A 19,274-nucleotide genomic window follows, 5' to 3' on the forward strand; every position below is an offset into this window, starting at 1 on the left:
TACTATATGTTGACCATGTTCTGCACTATTATGCCATATGATGACCATGTTCTGCACTATTATACTATATGATGACCATGTTCTGCACTGTTATACTATATGATGACCATGATCTGCACAGTTATACCATATGATGACCATGTTCTGCACTATTATACTATATGATGACCATGTTCTGCACTGTTACACTATATGATGACCATGTTCTGCACTATTATACTATGTGATGACCATGTTCTGCACTGTTATACCATATGATGACCAAGTTCTGAACTGTTATACTATATGATGGCCATATTCTGCACTGTTATAACATATGATGACCATGTTCTGCACTGTTATACCATATGATGGCCATGTTCTGTACTATTATGCTATATGAAGACCATGTTCTACACTGTTGTACTATATGATGGCCAAATTCTGCACTGTTATACCATATGATGACCATGATCTGCACTGTTATACTATATGATGACGATGTTCAGCACTGTTATACTACTTATATGATGACCATGTTCTGTACTATTATGCTATATAATGGCCATGTTCTGCACTGTTATACCATATGATGACCCTGATCTGCACTGTTATACTATATGATGACCATGTTCTGCACTGTTATACTATATGATGACCATGTTGTGCACTGTTATACCATATGATGACCATGATCTGCACTGTTATACTATATGATGACCATGTTCTGCACTGTTATACTACTGTATATGATGACCATGTTCTGTACTATTAGGCCATATGATGGCCATGTTCTGCACTGTTATACCATATGATGACCCTGATCTGCACTGTTATACTATATGATGACCATGTTCTGCACTGTTATACTATATGATGACCATGTTCTGCACTGTTATACTACTGTATATTATGATCATGTTCTGTACTATTATGCCATATGATGGCCATGTTCTGCACTGTTATACCATATGATGACCCTGATCTGCACTGTTATACTATATGATGACCCTGATCTGCACTGTTATACTATATGATGACCATGTTGTGCACTGTTATACCATATGATGACCATGATCTGCACTGTTATACTATATGATGACCATGTTCTGCACTGTTATACTACTGTATATGATGACCATGTTCTGTACTATTATGTCATATGATGGCCATGTTCTGCACTGTTATACTATATGATGACCCTGATCTGCACTGTTATACTATATGATGACCATGTTCTGCACTGTTATACTATATGATGACCCTGATCTGCACTGTTATACCATTTGATGACCATGTTCTGCACTGTTATACTATACGATGACCATGTTCTGCACTGTTATACCATATGATGACCATGTTCTGTACTATTATACTATACGATGACCATGTTCTGCACTGTTATACCATATGATGACCATGATCTGCACTGTTATACTATATGATGACCATGTTCTGCACTGTTATACTACTGTATATGATGACCATGTTCTGTACTATTATGTCATATGATGGCCATGTTCTGCACTGTTAAACTATATGATGACCATGTTGTGCACTGTTATACTATATGATGACCATGTTCTGCACTGTTATACTATATGATGACCATGTTCTGCACTGTTATACCATATGATGGCCATGTTCTGCACTATTATACTATATGATAGCCATGTTCTGCACTGTTATACTATATGATGACCATGTTCTGCACTATTATACTACTGTATATGATGACCATGTTCTGTACTATTATGCCATATAATGGCCATGTTCTGCACTGTTATACCATATGATGACCCTGATCTGCACTGTTATACTATATGATGACCATGTTCTGCACTGTTATACTACTGTATATTATGACCATGTTCTGTACTATTATGCCATATGATGGCCATGTTCTGCACTGTTATACTATATGATGACCATGTTCTGCACTGTTATACTATATGATGACCATGTTCTGCACTGTTATACTACTGTATATGATGACCATGTTCTGCACTGTTATACTATATGATGACCATGTTCTGCACTGTTATACTACTGTATATGATGACCATGTTCTGCACTGTTATGCCATACGATGACCCTGATCTGCACTGTTATACTATATGATGACCATGTTCTGCACTGTTATACTACTGTATATGATGACCATGTTCTGTACTATTATGCCATATGGTGACCATGTTCTGCACTGTTATACTATATGATGACCATGTTCTGCACTGTTATACTATTGCAGTGGCCAAAAGTTTTGAGAATGACACAAGTATTGGTTTTCACAAAGTTTGCTGCTTCAGTGTTTCTAGACCTTTTTGTCAGATGTTACTATGGTATACTGAGGTAACATTACAAGCATTTCATAAGTGTCAAAGGCTTTTATTGACAATTACATTAAGTTTATGCAAAGAGTCAATATTTGCAGTGCTGACCCTTCTTTTTCAAGACCTCTGCAATTCGCCCTGGCATGCTGTCACTCACCTTCTGGGCCACATACTGACTGATGGCCGCCCATTCTTACCTAATCAATGCTTGGAGTTTGTCAGAATTTGCGGGTTTTTGTTTGTCCATCCGCCTCTTCAGGATTGACCACAAGTTCTCAATAGGATTAAGGTCTGGGGAGTTTCCTGGCCATGGACTCAAAATTTCTATGTTTTGTTCCCCCGAGCCACTAAGTTATCACATTTGCCTTATGGCAAGGTGCTCCATCATGCTGGAAAAGGCATTGTTCCTCACCAAACCGTTCTTGGATGGTTAGAAGTTGCTTTTGGAGGATGTTTTGGTACCATTCTTTATTCATGGCGGTGTTCTTAGGCAAAATTGTGAGTGATTCCACTCCCTTGTCTGAGAAGCAATACCACACATGAATGGTCTCAGGATGCTTTACTGTTGGCATGACACAGGACGAAGACTTTTGGAGGATGGCCATGTGTGAAAAGAAGGGCAGCAAAGGAGCCATTTCTTTCCAGGAAAAACATCTGGGACAGACTGCAAAAGGTACAGGGGGTAAAATTATTTTCTCTGATGAATCCCCTTTCAAATTGTTTTGGGCATAAAGGACAAACGCTTGTTCAGAGAAGGAAAGGTGAGTGCTACAATCAGTCCTGTGTCATGCCAACAGTAACGCATCCTGAGACCATTCATGTGTGGGCTTGCATCTCAGCCAAGGGAGTGGGCTCAGTCACAACCATGAATAAAGAATGGTACCAAAACATCCTCCAAGAGCAACTTCTCCCAACCATCCAAGAACAGTTTGGTGAGGAACAATGCCTTTTCCAGCATGATGGAGCACCTTGCCATAAGGCAAAAGTGATAGCTAAGTGGCTCGGAGAACAAAACATCGAAAGTTTGAGTCCATGGCCAGGAAACTCCCCAGACCTTAATCCCATTGAGAACTTGTGGTCAGTCCTCAAGAGACGGGTGGACAAACAAAAACCCACAAATTCTGACAAACTCCAAGCATTGATTAGGAAAGAATGGGCGGCCATCAGTCAGTAGGTGGCCCAGAATTTGATTGACAGTATGCCAAGGCGAATTGTAGAGGTCTTGAAAAAGAAGGGTCAACACTTCAAATACATTGTGATACAGTTATTCGTTTATAATAGTTCTGTGTGATTTGTTCATGTCCATAAACTTAGAATGCTTCTTTTCCAGTGAGTGATGTCTTTCTTAATCTATTTCATAATCTAGTAATATTTACGTCTTATGAGAGGATCCGTGCGGCGGGAATCCGCTACGCCGGCTTTTTTTCTGTCAAATTTTAGCTTCCCCCCGTTGTTTGCTGCAAAATGTATAATGAAATTGAGCAAAATGTAATTTACGATATGAATAGCGAAAATAAAAAATCTACAGATGAAGCCACTAAAATGCCACACGGCCTTATTCTCAGCTTCCTTAGTCTAACAAACATTTTGTATTAATGAATCTTATTAGATGGTCAGCTCTGTGGGATAGCCTGAGGAAATCAGCTTGCTCCACCTGTAGTGAGCAGCTGGTACTGTAACTAGCAAGGTGCCTGCTGTCTGACTCCTGTTCTGTCCCTTCACAGAGTCGGTAAAGGCGTCTTTTCTGCCATGAAGCTGGGGAAGACTCGTCCGCCGAAGGATGATGGTAGGAGGCAAGGTAATGTGACCCCTCAGCCCCTGATTAATATTTCACACAGTCCCTGAGCTAGAACGTGACTGCGCCATTTCACCACCTTCTCCGGTTTTCTCTAATATGTCACTAACCGAGCTGAGACGCTAATGGTATCTGATTCAGGGATGGACCCCAATGCAGCTGCGGTGCGCACATTTGCAAGTGGCTCTACCATCAGGATTTATATTAAGGCGCCCATCGGCGGCTTTGCATATTGAAGCGACTGCATATAAAGACACAGCATCTGTGGATTATCAGACCTCTGAGTATGAGTCACCCTGTGGTCGCACAGAATGGGCACCGGAGCAGAGACGCCAGAGCAATTTTTACAGCATACGGGGTCGCAGTAGCAGGGGGAGACCCGTCCCGAATACAGTCGTCACACGCCTGCGTCTGTGTCACCATCCCCCCCCCTGTTGTTGCCTGTAAATGGTCCCTGCCTGTCAATCACTTTGAAAATGAATCCTTACTGTGAGCGTCAACGGAAATTAAACTTGACACCTGCGCAGCACAACTCATACGCATTAGTGCAGATTACCGATAATCGCTCGACTGCGTAAACATCTGCATTGATGTACACCCTCTTATATCCCAAGGCCCTCACTGATCAAAGGTTATACACAGACCCGTGCCCCTCTGGTCACTATCGCTTTGTAGCAGTAACGTACAGTACACCCTCTTATATCCCAAGGCCCTCACTAATCATAGGTTATAAGTTATACACAGACCCGTGCCCCTCTGGTCACTATCGCTTTGTATACAATAACGTACAGTACACCCTCTCATATCCCAAGGCCCTTACTGTTCATAGGTTATACACAGACCCGTGCCCCTCTGGTCATTATTGCTTTGTATACAGTAACGTACAGTACACCCTCTTATATCCCAAGGCCTTCACTAATCATAGGTTATAGGTTATACACAGACCCGTGCCCCTCTGGTCACTATCGCTTTGTATACAGTAACGTACAGTACATCCTCTTATATCCCAAGGCCCTCACTGATCATAGGTTATAGGTTATACACAGACCCGTGTCCCTCTGGTCACTATCGCTTTGTATACAGTAACGTACAGTACACCGTCTCATATCCTAAGGCCCTCACTGATCATAGGTTATACACAGACCCGTGCCCCTCTGGTCACTATCGCTTTGTATACAGTAACGTACAGTACACCCTCTTATATCCCAAGGCCCTCACTGATCATAGGTTATAGGTTATACACAGACCCGTGTCCCTCTGGTCACTATCGCTTTGTATACAGTAACGTACAGTACACCCTTTTATATCCCAAGGCCCTCACTGATCATAGGTTATACACAGACCTGTGCCCCTCTAGTCACTATCGCTTTGTAGCAGTAACATACAGTACACCTTCATATATCCCAAGGCCCTCACTGATCAAAGGTTATACACAGACCCGTGCCCCTCTAGTCACTATCGCTTTGTAGCAGTAACATACAGTACACCTTCATATATCCCAAGGCCCTCACTGATCAAAGGTTATACACAGACCCGTGCCCCTAGGGTCACTATTGCTTTGTAGCAGTAATGTACAGTACACCCTCTTATATCCCAAGGCCCTCACTAATCATAGGTTATACACAGACCCGTGCCCCTCTGGTCATTATTGCTTTGTGTACAGTAACGTACAGTACACCCTCTTATATCCCAAAGCCCTCACTGATCAAAGGTTATACACAGACCCGTGCCCCTAGGGTCACTATTGCTTTGTAGCGGTAATGTACAGTACACCTTCATATATCCCAAGGCCCTCACTAATCATAGGTTATAGGTTATATACAGACCCGTGCCCCTAGGGTCACTATTGCTTTGTAGCAGTAATGTACAGTACACCTTCATATATCCCAAGGCCCTCACTAATCATAGGTTATATACAGACCCGTGTCCCTCTGGTCACTATTGCTTTGTAGCAGTAACATACAGTACACCTTCATATATCCCAAGGCCCTCACTGATCATAGGTTATACACAGACCCGTGCCCCTAGGGTCACTATTGCTTTGTATACAGTAACGTACAGTACACCCTCATGTATCCCAAGGCCCTCACTGATCATAGGTTATATACAGACCCGTGTCCCTCTGGTCACTATCGCTTTGTAGCAGTAATGCACAGTACACCCTCTTATATCCCAAGGCCCTCACTGATCATAGGTTATAGTTTATACACAGACCCGTGCCCCTAGGGTCACTATCGCTTTGTATACAGTATTTGGCAGGTCATTTTTGATCATTGTTTTTCATTTTGAAGCTGTCTTATAGTTGGCTTAAAAGTACCTTCACCTCCAGACAACAATAATTAGTTCTTCATGCTCTAGTGGAACATTCACTAATTATTGGCATTGCTTTGTTGCTTCCTGTGTGTTCTCCAAAACCTTTATATTATTCCGGCAGTGTTGGTTATACTGTACAGTATGTTTCATTGGAGGTAACATGAAACCGCTCAACGGAGACAATTGTACCAAGAGCAGAGCTAAGGTGAGGAAAGCAAACATAAAACAACTCTGCCTGAATCATGTAAAGGCTTTGGTGAAAAACTCAGGATTAAGCCAGAAAAGTGAAGCAATGTATTTACTAACAGTTACAGGAGTGTGTAGTCTAAAGGTGCGTACACACTGGGCGATTAAAGTGGACGACTGAACGATAACGATATCGTTATCGTTCAGTCGTCCACTTTATCGTCCATTTTTAACACAAAAAAGATGAACGATGACGACGACGCGCGTTCCCGCGGGTCGTTCGTCATCCTCGTTCATCGGGCTGACATGCAGGCCAACCTGACGACCTCGTCAGGTTGCTGCATGTCAGGGAATGGGTGAGAGAGCCCGGCGCTGAACGATATCGCTAATGATATCGTTCAGCGGCTGTGCTCAATGTCATGAACGACATTGAGCACAGCCTGCCGGGGACACACTAGACGATATCGCTCAGGGAGCATATCGTCTAGTGTGTATGCACCCTAACTCATAAACTAAAGTGGTCTGAAGATGAAAAAACTATGTAAAAGATAAATGCACATAATTATAGTTTAGGATAGAGATTAATGACATAATAAATAATTTTTATTTCCCTTCTTGCCGAAACATGCCGGTGTCTCCGATAGGCCAGTTCCACACAGCACAACTTTACATATTTTTCATTTCCATAAATTTTGTTATCTCCTAGGATCACTAAAGGGTACGGCAGAGAGATGCAAAATTGTTACAACAAAGTAAAACAATCTAAGGGCAATTCTGCATCATGGGCAAGTTCTATTGTAGCAAATAGAAAAGGGAGAGGAGAGGGGGAGGAACCTGACATCTCAGACTTGTATCTTTTCAAACTGATTTCACGCATGCCAGCTAAGATGTCCAGCTCACAAGTAGATAGGTTAGAAGCACCCTCACTGTATGATATATTTGCCACATGGATGCAGTAGAATTATTAATAGCAATAATATTATATTATGAATTAGGGGATTTGATGTTTTTTAATAGAACGGTTGGGTGTAGATTCCTATGCATTTTTGTTAGTGTGTTTTTTATTTGTTTTGTGTTTTTCAATCTTAAATGGCTATATGACCAATTACTTCTACAATCATCACGTTGTAGTATAATAGCTTTTCTCATCACTTCTGGTGGGAGGAATATTATACAGATCACTCTGTCTGTACTGCACCTCTGTGATACGGTATTCCAGGCGGGCGTGTCTGACCATTTGAATGCAGTTGCATGGGCGTGCATAAATTATCCATAGCGAGTAGATACGCAGCTTGACTACCTACTGCATGCACCGAGGTTAGCAAGGGCTGCTGTAATTCTCCGTAAGGGACCGATGGTACTCGATGTTACTGATGTTTATAGAGGTATGCCCAGCCAGAATGTCATTTCATTTCTTCCAAGTCCTGGAAACTATTACACATATATATATTAGGGCTACAGTACTCTGCCCAGCCAGAATATCATCTCATTTCTTCCAAGTCCTGGGAACTATTACACATATATATTAGGACTACAGTTCTCTGCCCAGCCAGAATATCATCTCATTTCTTCCAAGTCCTGGAAACTATTACACATATATAGTAGGGTTACAGTACTCTGCCCAGCCAGAATGTCATTTCATTTCTTCCAAGTCCTGGAAACTATTACACATATAGTAGGGTTACAGTACTCTGCCCAGCCAGAATGTCATTTCGTTTCTTCCAAGTCCTGGAAACTATTACACATATATATATTAGGGCTACAGTACTCTGCCCAGCCAGAATGTCATCTCATTACTTCCAAGTCCTGGGAACTATTACACATATATATTAGGGCTACAGTACTCTGCCCAGCCAGAATGTCATCTCATTACTTCCAAGTCCTGGAAACTATTACACATATATATATTAGGGCTACAGTACTCTGCCCAGCCAGAATATCATTTCATTTCTTCCAAGTCCTGGGAACTATTACACATATATATTAGGACTACAGTTCTCTGCCCAGCCAGAATGTCATCTCATTTCTTCCAAGTCCTGGGAACTATTACACATATATATTAGGGCTACAGTACTCTGCCCAGCCAGAATGTCATCTCATTACTTCCAAGTCCTGGAAACTATTACACATATATATTAGGGCTACAGTACTCTGCCCAGCCAGAATGTCATCTCATTTCTTCCAAGTCCTGGGAACTATTACACATATATATTAGGGCTACATTACTCTGCCCAGCCAGAATGTCATCTCATTTCTTCCAAGTCCTGGGAACTATTACACATATATATTAGGGCTACAGTTCTCTGCCCAGCCAGGATGTCATCTCATTTCTTCCAAGTCCTGGAAACTATTACACATATATATATTAGGGCTACAGTACTCTGCCCAGCCAGAATGTAATTTCATTTCTTCCAAGTCCTGGGAACTATTACACATATATATTAGGGCTACAGTACTCTGCCCAGCCAGAATATCATCTCATTTCTTCCAAGTCCTGGGAACTATTACACATATATATTAGGGCTACAGTACTCTGCCCAGCCAGAATGTCATCTCATTTCTTCCAAGCCCTGGAAACTATTACACATATATATTAGGGCTACAGTACTCTGCCCAGCCAGAATGTCATCTCATTTCTTCCAAGTCCTGGAAACTATTACACATATATATTAGGGCTACATTACTCTGCCCAGCCAGAATGTCATCTCATTTCTTCCAAGTCCTTGAAACTATTACACATATATATATTAGGGCTACAGTTCTCTGCCCAGCCAGAATGTCATCTCATTTCTTCCAAGTCCTGGGAACTATTACACATATATATTAGGGCTACAGTACTCTGCCCAGCCAGAATGTCATCTCATTTCTTCCAAGTCCTGGGAACTATTACACATATATATTAGGGCTACAGTACTCTGCCCAGCCAGAATGTCATCTCATTACTTCCAAGTCCTGGGAACTATTACACATATATATTAGGGTTACAGTACTCTGCCCAGCCAGAATGTCATCTCATTTCTTCCAAGTCCTGGGAACTATTACACATATATATTAGGGCTACAGTTCTCTGCCCAGCCAGAATGTCATCTCATTTCTTCCAAGTCCTGGGAACTATTACACATATATATTAGGGCTACAGTACTCTGCCCAGCCAAAATGTCATTTCATTTCTTCCAAGTCCTGGAAACTATTACACATATATATTAGGGCTACATTACTCTGCCCAGCCAGAATGTCATCTCATTTCTTCCAAGTCCTGGGAACTATTACACATATATATATTAGGGCTACAGTACTCTGCCCAGCCAGAATGTCATCTCATTTCTTCCAAGTCCTGGAAACTATTACACATATATATTAGGGCTACAGTACTCTGCCCAGCCAGAATGTCATCTCATTTCTTCCAAGTCCTGGAAACTATTACACATATATATATTAGGGTTACAGTACTCTGCCCAGCCAGAATGTCATCTCATTTCTTCCAAGTCCTGGGAACTATTACACATATATATTAGGGTTACAGTACTCTGCCCAGCCAGAATGTCATCTCATTTCTTCCAAGTCCTGGGAACTATTACACATATATATTAGGGCTACAGTACTCTGCCCAGCCAGAATGTCATCTCATTTCTTCCAAGTCCTGGAAACTATTACACATATATATTAGAGCTACATTACTCTGCCCAGCCAGAATGTCATCTCATTTCTTCCAAGTCCTGGAAACTATTACACATATATATATTAGGGCTACAGTACTCTGCCCAGCCAGAATGTCATCTCATTTCTTCCAAGTCCTGGGAACTATTATACATATATATTAGGACTACAGTACTCTGCCCAGCCAGAATGTCATCTCATTTCTTCCAAGTCCTGGGAACTATTATACATATATATTAGGACTACAGTTCTCTGCCCAGCCAGGATGTCATCTCATTTCTTCCAAGTCCTGGAAACTATTACACATATATATATTAGGGCTACATTACTCTGCCCAGCCAGAATGTCATCTCATATCTTCCAAGTCCTGGGAACTATTACACATATATATTAGGGCTACAGTACTCTGCCCAGCCAGAATGTCATCTCATTTCTTCCAAGTCCTGGGAACTATTACACATATATATTAGGGCTACAGTACTCTGCCCAGCCAGAATGTCATCTCATTTCTTCCAAGTCCTGGGAACTATAACACATATATATTAGGGCTACATTACTCTGCACAGCCAGAATGTCATCTCATTTCTTCCAAGTCCTGGAAACTATTACACATATATATTAGGGCTACAGTACTCTGCCCAGCCAGAATGTTATCTCATTTCTTCCAAGTCCTGGAAATTATTACACATATATATTACACATATATATATTAGGGCTATAGTACTCTGCCCAGCCAGAATGTCATCTCATTTCGCACTAAGCTACTTGGAGATGCCTGTAGGTGATCTGCGCCTCTCTCACTGACTTTTGTTATCCGGAAATTAAACCACATTATTTTGCTTCAAGCGCTGGACATGGAGAATATATTTTTAAAAAATCAATTTAGAATCAGTTCTTGTAAGATTGTAGAGGGGGCCGGGGGGTAGTTTATGAGCGCAGCCGACGCACTGGAGACGGCAGATATTCCGTTACTGCTTCACAAACATGGAAACTCTGTGATGCTAGAAACTTTTTGTCATGCTCCTATGGGGGGATCTGGTCGTGACGGTCTCTGCTGTCTGATGGGAGAAAGGACCTGGGGTTGGATAAAATAGAGTAGATGTACTAAGCCTCGGATAGAGATAAAGCGGATGCAGATAAAGTACTAACCAACCAGCTCCTTAAGCTTGGTACACACATAGCAGATATATCTGCAGATGATGGTTGTTCATAAACACTGAATAACCATCATCATCTATCTCTCCTGCTGGCCAGGGGTAACACCAGCACCCCCTCACCTCGGCTGCCGCTGTAACTGTATGGGCGACCGCACGTACACACAGCGCAATGAGCAGATATATCTGCCATCGGCTGTACAGCACAGCCATCGTACCCAGACATATCGCTGGTACAAGTGCGCCGTGATGACGATGGCAGGTGTTAAACTTAAGGTGCGTACACACTTGGCAATTTTACTGAGCGATTGCACGATTACGACATCGTAATCATGCAATCGCTCAGTAATCGTGCTCAAATCGTGCACTATAATGTCGGAAACGACCAGTGATGCGCGCTCCCGCAGGTCGTTTCCGACATTGTCCATCACCTGAACATGCCGGTCAATCTTCCGATAACAACAGATTGGCCATGTTCAGGAATGATGGAGGATGTGACGACATATCGTTCAGTGCAGAAACTACAGGGGATCAGGAACGACTGTACGATTACGATGTCGTTATCGCACTGTCTTTCCTAATCGCCCAGTGTGTACGCACCTTTAGTTTATGCATAAGGAACAGGCGCTGCACACAGTATGTACAACACAGAATGCAGACGCATATACACATTTATTTCCGTGCACTACATGCAGGTGGACGGTGCGTATTGCACAGCGTTAGAATAAGCGCAGAGATTAGTGCTGTGCGCTGTGTCTTATGTAGACAATTGTGCATGGATTAGAATATCCACCCCCCCCAGATTGCCGTCACCTCACAACATGTGTTGTGCACTTAGAGACGCCCACTGAGAGCATCTCACATCCGCTGCTCACGTACATAATTGGAAACAATGAACGCAGATAAGGCGGCTATTAGCCTTCTGAGTAAGTGTAAGGTGCCGCAGACACAGCGGGTCTCCAGATACACCGAGGGCTCTGCTGCTGCCAGCAAGGACATAGAGGCTAATTTATGCACACCCAAAAAACAGTTTTAAACGGTCCCGACACGCCTGCGTTTCTCTATCCACCTCCCTGTTACCTCCCCCAAACGCTGACTCCCTGTCACTCGCTCACAGTGATTCCTCTGTGTGAACATAATCGCGATTCAATCTCTGCATCTGCTGAGTGTGGCTTACACGCATGCGCAACGGCTAACAATCGCTCGATCTGCGTAAATATCGGCATTGCGTTCAATCTAAATCAGGTCCTAAATCTGCCCCTTTTACAGAACACAACATTCAGGCTAATTGCAGACTCTAATGTCAGATGTCTACAGAGCAGCTGGAGATGATGAATCTATATCTGCTCTAATCCTGTTGCTGCAATGTTCAAAGTGATGTATTAGAAATCATTTACTCTCTGATAACCCGACTGAGCCCGCGACGGTGCCCTCTGTCTTTATAGATGAACCCGCCGTCCTGGAGACTGAAGACCTGGACAGGAAAGCCATACGGCTGGGCGGAGGGTTGGACCCAGACACCATATCTCTGGCCTCCGTCACGGCCGTCACAACCAATGTCTCTAATAAGAGGTAATGCTGCACTCATCCCTCCGGTGTCACGGTGCCATTTGGTGTAACCGTCCAGTGTTATCACAGATAGGCCGTCACTATATATACACAGTTATTATGTATCACAGTCAGACCACACAAGAAGGCTGTATGAACTTAGGGCCTGATTCAGACCCGGTCGCAAGCGCTGAGCGCTCGCAACTGGGTCGATGGTGGCCTACAGCGCATGCACACGACAGAGCCGGCTCCGTCGTGCGCATGCGCGAGACCCGGCTAGCGACGGGCAATCCGTCACTCCGGGTCTCGCACCAAAGGGGGCGTGCTGTCGATATTGAGTTACAGCTCGCCCCGTTTGGTAGGTGGGCAGGGGGGTGGCTGCCCAAACTGAGGCGTTCCCGAGGGAACGCTTGCCGTTTGGGGGCGGCCCCACTGACATCACGAATGATGTCAGTGGAGAGCTTCCGGCTCTGTTAGAGATGAAATCTCTCTGGAGCTTGCGATGAACGAGCAAGCCCAATGGTCGCAATGGTCTTGACCATCGCGACCATCATCATGGCCGCTCGCTATAGTTGTGGGTGGGCCTCCTAAAAAAAACAGTGCCCGCCCTGATTCAGAGCGAGCGCTCGCTTTTTACGAGCGGGTCTGAATCAGGCCCTTAGTTTTGTTGGAATTAATCTTCTTCAGAGTAATTACATTACTGTACTCATGCAAAAAGCAAAACTGGCATTAACAGCCCCCAAAGCTGCTTGGTCTGGGGGCCTCTCTGCCTTATACTGTAATAAATGTATATAATACACTGAAACATGCAGAAGTCCTCAATGTGTGATAAGCTGGTGATGTAACGGGCCCCTGAGACATCATTGTATGCTGTGTTCATCTATTGCTTCATGTAGTCGCCCATTACTGATTCATTCTGTTACTTCCTGTTAAGGTCCAAACCTGACATTAAAATGGAGCCAAGCGCCGGGAGGCCAATGGATTACCAAGTAAGTGAGACACTTTCTGCCACCTATAGACTGTTCTACTTTCACTGAAATGTCCCATTCTATTATAGAATTATTAAATAATAAATTGTATACAGTTTTATCCAAGACCTGTGTTAGTCCTGCACATGCTTCAGGATTCAAGGTGGGGTTAGCCTTTTATTGCAGCTCTAGACATATACCAGAGGCATGACCTGACTTCTCAGTCCTCGGGAAGTGGGAAATATCTTCTGTGACTTCTCAGTCCTCGGGAAGTGGGAAATATCTTCTGTGACTTCTCAGTCCTCGGGAACTGGGAAATGTCCTCTGTGACTCCTCATTCCTCGGGAAGTGGGAAATGTCCTCTGTGACTCCTCAGTCCTCGGGAAGTGGGAAATATCCTCTGTGACTCCTCAGTCCTCGGGAAGTGGGAAATGTCCTCTGTGACTCCTCAGTCCTCGGGAAGTGGGAAATGTCCTCTGTGACTCCTCAGTCCTCGGGAAGTGGGAAATATCCTCTGTGACTTCTCAGTCCTCGGGAAGTGGGAAATGTCCTCTGTAACTCCTCAGTCCTCGGGAAGTGGGAAATATCTTCTGTGACTTCTCAGTCCTCGGGAACTGGGAAATATCTTCTGTGACTTCTCAGTCCTCGGGAACTGGGAAATGTCCTCTGTGACTCCTCATTCCTCGGGAAGTGGGAAATGTTCTCTGTGACTCCTCAGTCCTCGGGAAGTGGGAAATGTCCTCTGTGACTCCTCAGTACTCGGGAAGTGGGAAATATCTTCTGTGACTTCTCAGTCCTCGGGAACTGGGAAATGTCTTCTGTGACTTCTCAGTCCTTGGGAACTGGGAAATATCTTCTGTGACTTCTCAGTCCTCGGGAAGTGGGAAATGTCCTCTGCGACTCCTCAGTCCTCGGGAAGTGGGAAATGTTCTCTGTGACTTCTCAGTCCTCAGGAAGTGGGAAATGTCCTCTGTGACTCCTCATTCCTCGGGAAGTGGTAAATATCCTCTGTGACTTCTCAGTCCTCGGGAAGTGGGAAATGTCCTCTGTGACTCCTCAGTCCTCGGGAAGTGGGAAATATCTTCTGTGACTTCTCAGTCCTCGGGAAGTGGGAAATGTCCTCTGTGACTCCTCAGTCCTCGGGAAGTGGGAAATATCTTCTGTGACTTCTCAGTCCTCGGGAACTGGGAAATATCTTCTGTGACTTCTCAGTCCTCGGGAACTGGGAAATGTCCTCTGTGACTCCTCATTCCTCGGGAAGTGGTAAATATCCTCTGTGACTTCTCAGTCCTCGGGAAGTGGGAAATGTCCTCTGTGACTCCTCAGTCCTCGGGAAGTGGGAAATATCTTCTGTGACTTCTCAGTCCTCGGGAAGTGGGAAATGTCCTCTGTGACTTCTCAGTCCTCGGGAAGTGGGAAATATCTTCTGTGACTTCTCAGTCCTCGGGAACTGGGAAATATCTTCTGTGACTTCTCAGTCCTCGGGAACTGGGAAATGTCCTCTGTGACTCCTCATTCCTCGGGAAGTGGGAAATGTCCTCTGTGACTCCTCAGTCCTCGGAAACTGGGAAATGTCCTCTGTGACTCCTCATTCCTCGGGAAGTGGGAAATGTCCTCTGTGACTCCTCAGTCCTCGGGAAGTGGGAAATGTCCTCTGTGTCTCCTCAGTCCTCGGGAAGTGGAAAATGTCCTCTGTGACTCCTCAGTCCTCAGGAACTGGGAAATATCCTCTGTGACTTCTCAGTCCTTGGGAAGTGGGAAATGTCCTCTGTGACTTCTTAAGGTGCGTACACACTGGGTGATCAGGAAAGACAGTATGATTACAACATCGTAATCGAACCGTCGTTCCTGATCACCTGTAGTGTCTGCACTGAGCGATCAGTCCTTCAGTGCAGGCACAGTCCATCATTCCTGAACATGCCAATCTATCGTTATCGGCAGATTGGCCTGCATGTTCAGACGATGGACAATGTCGGGAACGATCAGCGGGAGCGCCCATCGTTGGTCGTTTCCGACATAACAGTGCACGTAATAGTGCAATCGGTCAGTAATATCGCCCAGTGTATACGCACATTCAGTCCTTGGGAAGTGGGAAATGTCCTCTGTGACTTCTCAGTCCTCGGGAAATGGTAAATGTCCTCTGTGACTCCTCAGTCCTCGGGTAGCGGGAAATGTCCTCTGTGACTTCTCAGTCCTCGGGAAGTGGGAAATGTCCTCTGTGACTACTCAGTCCTCGGCAAGTGGACAATGTCCTCTGTGACTTCTCAGTCCTTGGGAAGTGGGAAATGACCTCTGTGACTCCTCAGTCCTTGGGAAGTGGGAAATGACCTCTGTGACTTCTCAGTCCTCGGGAAGTGGGAAATGTCCTCTGTGACTCCTCAGTCCTCGGCAAATGGACAATGTCCTCTGTGACTCTTCAGTCCTCTGGAAGTGGGAAATATCCTCTGTGACCTCAGTCCTCGGGAAGTGGACAATGTCCTTTGTGACTCCTCAGTCCTTGGGTAGTGGGAAATGTCCTCTGTGACTCTTCAGTCCTCGGGAAGTGGGAAATGTCCTCTGTGACTTCTCAGTCCTTGGGAAGTGGGAAATGTCCTCTGTGACTTCTCAGTCCTCGGGAAGTGGGAAATGTCCTCTGTGACTCCTCAGTCCTCGGGAAGTGGGAAATGTCCTCTGTGACTCCTCAGTCCTCAGTCAAGTCAGTCTGTTCTTGCATTGTGGTTTTCTGTGTGTGATTGGCTCCTTTTATTCCTATCCCACAGGTTAGTATTACAGTCATCGAGGCTCGGCAGCTGGTGGGCCTTAATATGGATCCTGTTGTGTGCGTTGAAGTTGGAGATGAGAAAAAATACACATCCATGAAGGAGTCAACCAACTGTCCTTACTATAATGAGGTAAGTAGCCATCGTTGCAGAATAATACGACCTACAGAGACACACTGAGGGGGCTTTCATTTCTAGATTAGTCATTTGTGTCTGCACTGTGAATATTCAAATGTTTTACAGTTAACGTACAGAGTATGTCAGGAAATCACTGTGCTGATCTAGTGAGAAGCTGTCCACCCATGTAACTGTGTTAGTGGGGACAGGGCTGCCTGTGACAGGGGCAGTGACATGATGTGAGGAAGGGAATGGAGGCAGCAGGAAGCCACAGACTGAGAGTTATATAGTGGGAGGAGCAGGGTCCCCAGCAGCACAGAGTATATCAGGATATGTGTGATGTGTTAGTGAGGACAGGGCTGCATGTGACAGAGACAGTGACATGATGTGAGGAGTGGAATGGAGGCAGCAGGAAGCCACAGACTGAGTTATATAGTGGGAGGAGCAGGATCCCCAGCAGCACAGAGTATATCAGGATATGTGTGATGTGTTAGTGAGGACAGGGCTGCATGTGACAGAGACAGTGACATGATGTGAGGAGGGGAATAGAGGCAGCAGGAAGCCACAGACTGAGTTATATAGTGGGAGGAGCAGGGTCCCCAGCAGCACAGAGTATATCAGGATATGTGTGATGTGTTAGTGAGGACAGGGCTGCATGTGACAGGGGCAGTGACATGATGTGAGGAGGGGAATGGAGTCAGCAGGAAGCCACAGACTGAGAGTTATATAGAGGAAGGAGCAGGATCCCCAGCAGCACAGAGTATATCAGGATATGTGTGATGTGTTAGTGAGGACAGGGCTGCATGTGACAGAGACAGTGACATGATGTGAGGAGGGGAATGGAGGCAGCAGGAAGCCACAGACTGAGAGTTATATAGTGGGAGGAGCAGGGTCCCCCCAGCAGTACATAGTATATCAGTAGATGAGTGATGTGTTAGTGAGGACAGGGCTGCATGTGACAGGGGCAGTGACATGATGTGAGGAGGGGAATGGAGTCAGCAGGAAGCCACAGACTGATAGTTATATAGAGGAAGGAGCAGGGTCCCCAGCAGCACAGAGTATATCAGGATATGTGTGATGTGTTAGTGAGGACAGGGCTGCACGTGACAGGGGCAGTGACATAATGTGAGGAGGGAAATGGAGGCAGCAGGAAGCCACAGACTGAGAGTTATATAGTGGGAGGAGCAGGGTCCCCAGCAGCACAGAGTATATCAGGAGACGAGTGATGTGTTAATGAGGACAGGGCTGCATGTGACAGGGGCAGTGACATGATGCAAGGAGGGGAATGGAGGCAACAGGAAGCCACAGACTGATAGTTATATAGAGGAAGGAGCAGGGTCCCCAGCAGCACAGAGTATATCAGGAGATGAGCGATGTGTTTGTGAGGACAAGGCTGCACGTGACAGGGGCAGTGACAGAATGTGAGGAGGGGAATGGAGGAAGCAGGAAGCCACAGACTGATAGTTACATAGAGGAAGGAGCAGGGTCCCCAGCAGCACAGAGTATATCAGGAGATGAGCGATGTGTTAGTGAGGACCGGGCTGCATGTGACAGAACTATGACCAAGGTCTGTGCTGACCTGTAGTAGAATATCCTCTTACTGACAGCCTGTTTCCCGACTTATTTAACCCTTTAGTGTAGGGGTGGGCAATAAGCGCCCCCCCCAGCTGTTGTAGAACTACACATCCCAGCATGTCCTGCCACAGTTTTGCTATTTGGCATTGCTAAAACTGGTGCAAGGCATACTGGGATTTGTAGTTCAACAACAGTTGGTGGGCTGCTTATAGCCCACCCCTGCTTTAGAGCAAGATGGGTTGTTCTGGTCAGCATGTGAAGCGCTATAGATAATGCAATGATAATATTTATGGGGATTTCCAGGCTCCCCTCCCCAGGCGACAATATGCAAATAATCCCTTCTACAAGTACAAGGGGTAATAATAGCGTTTGGTATTTATCTGTGTGTAATCGATGGCTCTCTCTCTTTTCCATAGTACTTTGTATTTGATTTCCATGTGCCTCCGGACGTGATGTTTGACAAAATAATCAAACTGTCAGTGAGTATGATGTTTGCTGTTCTCTCACAGTGATCTACTGTCCCCCGAGCGATAACCTCTGCAGCCTAAACTAATCTAACACAAACAGAACGACCAGAACTGGCGCCGGTCTACCCCTCGCAGGCACCAGGGACATTCATTCGTTTCCAAGTGTATCAGCATATATGCAAAGTGATATTTATTGAAAGCGAAATGTATTGGATAATAAGTACCAGGCCTAAAGGAATAGAGCAGGCGCTCATCATTACGGGGATATTTTATATAAAAGTGGCAAATTTGTTCATGAAAATGTCTTCAATGAAGGACGTTGCAATTTATGGCATATTCTAGTCTCCGGGAAGCAAAATCCTATTTTGTGGTCCTTAGAGAATTTATTTTTATTAATATTTTCCTATTCTTTTCTGATGCCAT

General features: G+C 44.7%; 1 protein-coding gene across 11 annotated transcripts in view; it reads left to right on the forward strand.

The window, feature by feature from the left end:
* The window catches only part of OTOF (otoferlin), a 377,128-nt gene that overhangs the window by 235,889 nt on the left and 121,965 nt on the right, over nt 1-19,274 (forward strand). For all 11 annotated transcript variants that reach the window (XM_088465708.1, XM_088465710.1, XM_088465713.1 and 8 more), the window contains exons 6-10: nt 4,037-4,110; nt 12,863-12,989; nt 13,900-13,954; nt 16,693-16,824; nt 18,801-18,863. In XM_088465708.1, coding sequence (XP_088321834.1) covers nt 4,037-4,110; nt 12,863-12,989; nt 13,900-13,954; nt 16,693-16,824; nt 18,801-18,863 — 451 coding nt within the window. The remainder of the gene's footprint in view (nt 1-4,036; nt 4,111-12,862; nt 12,990-13,899; nt 13,955-16,692; nt 16,825-18,800; nt 18,864-19,274) is intronic.

This window comes from Taudactylus pleione, unplaced genomic scaffold (assembly GCF_031769625.1).
Source record: "Taudactylus pleione unplaced genomic scaffold, aTauple2 ptg000063l, whole genome shotgun sequence".
Lineage (NCBI taxonomy): Eukaryota > Metazoa > Chordata > Amphibia > Anura > Myobatrachidae > Taudactylus > Taudactylus pleione.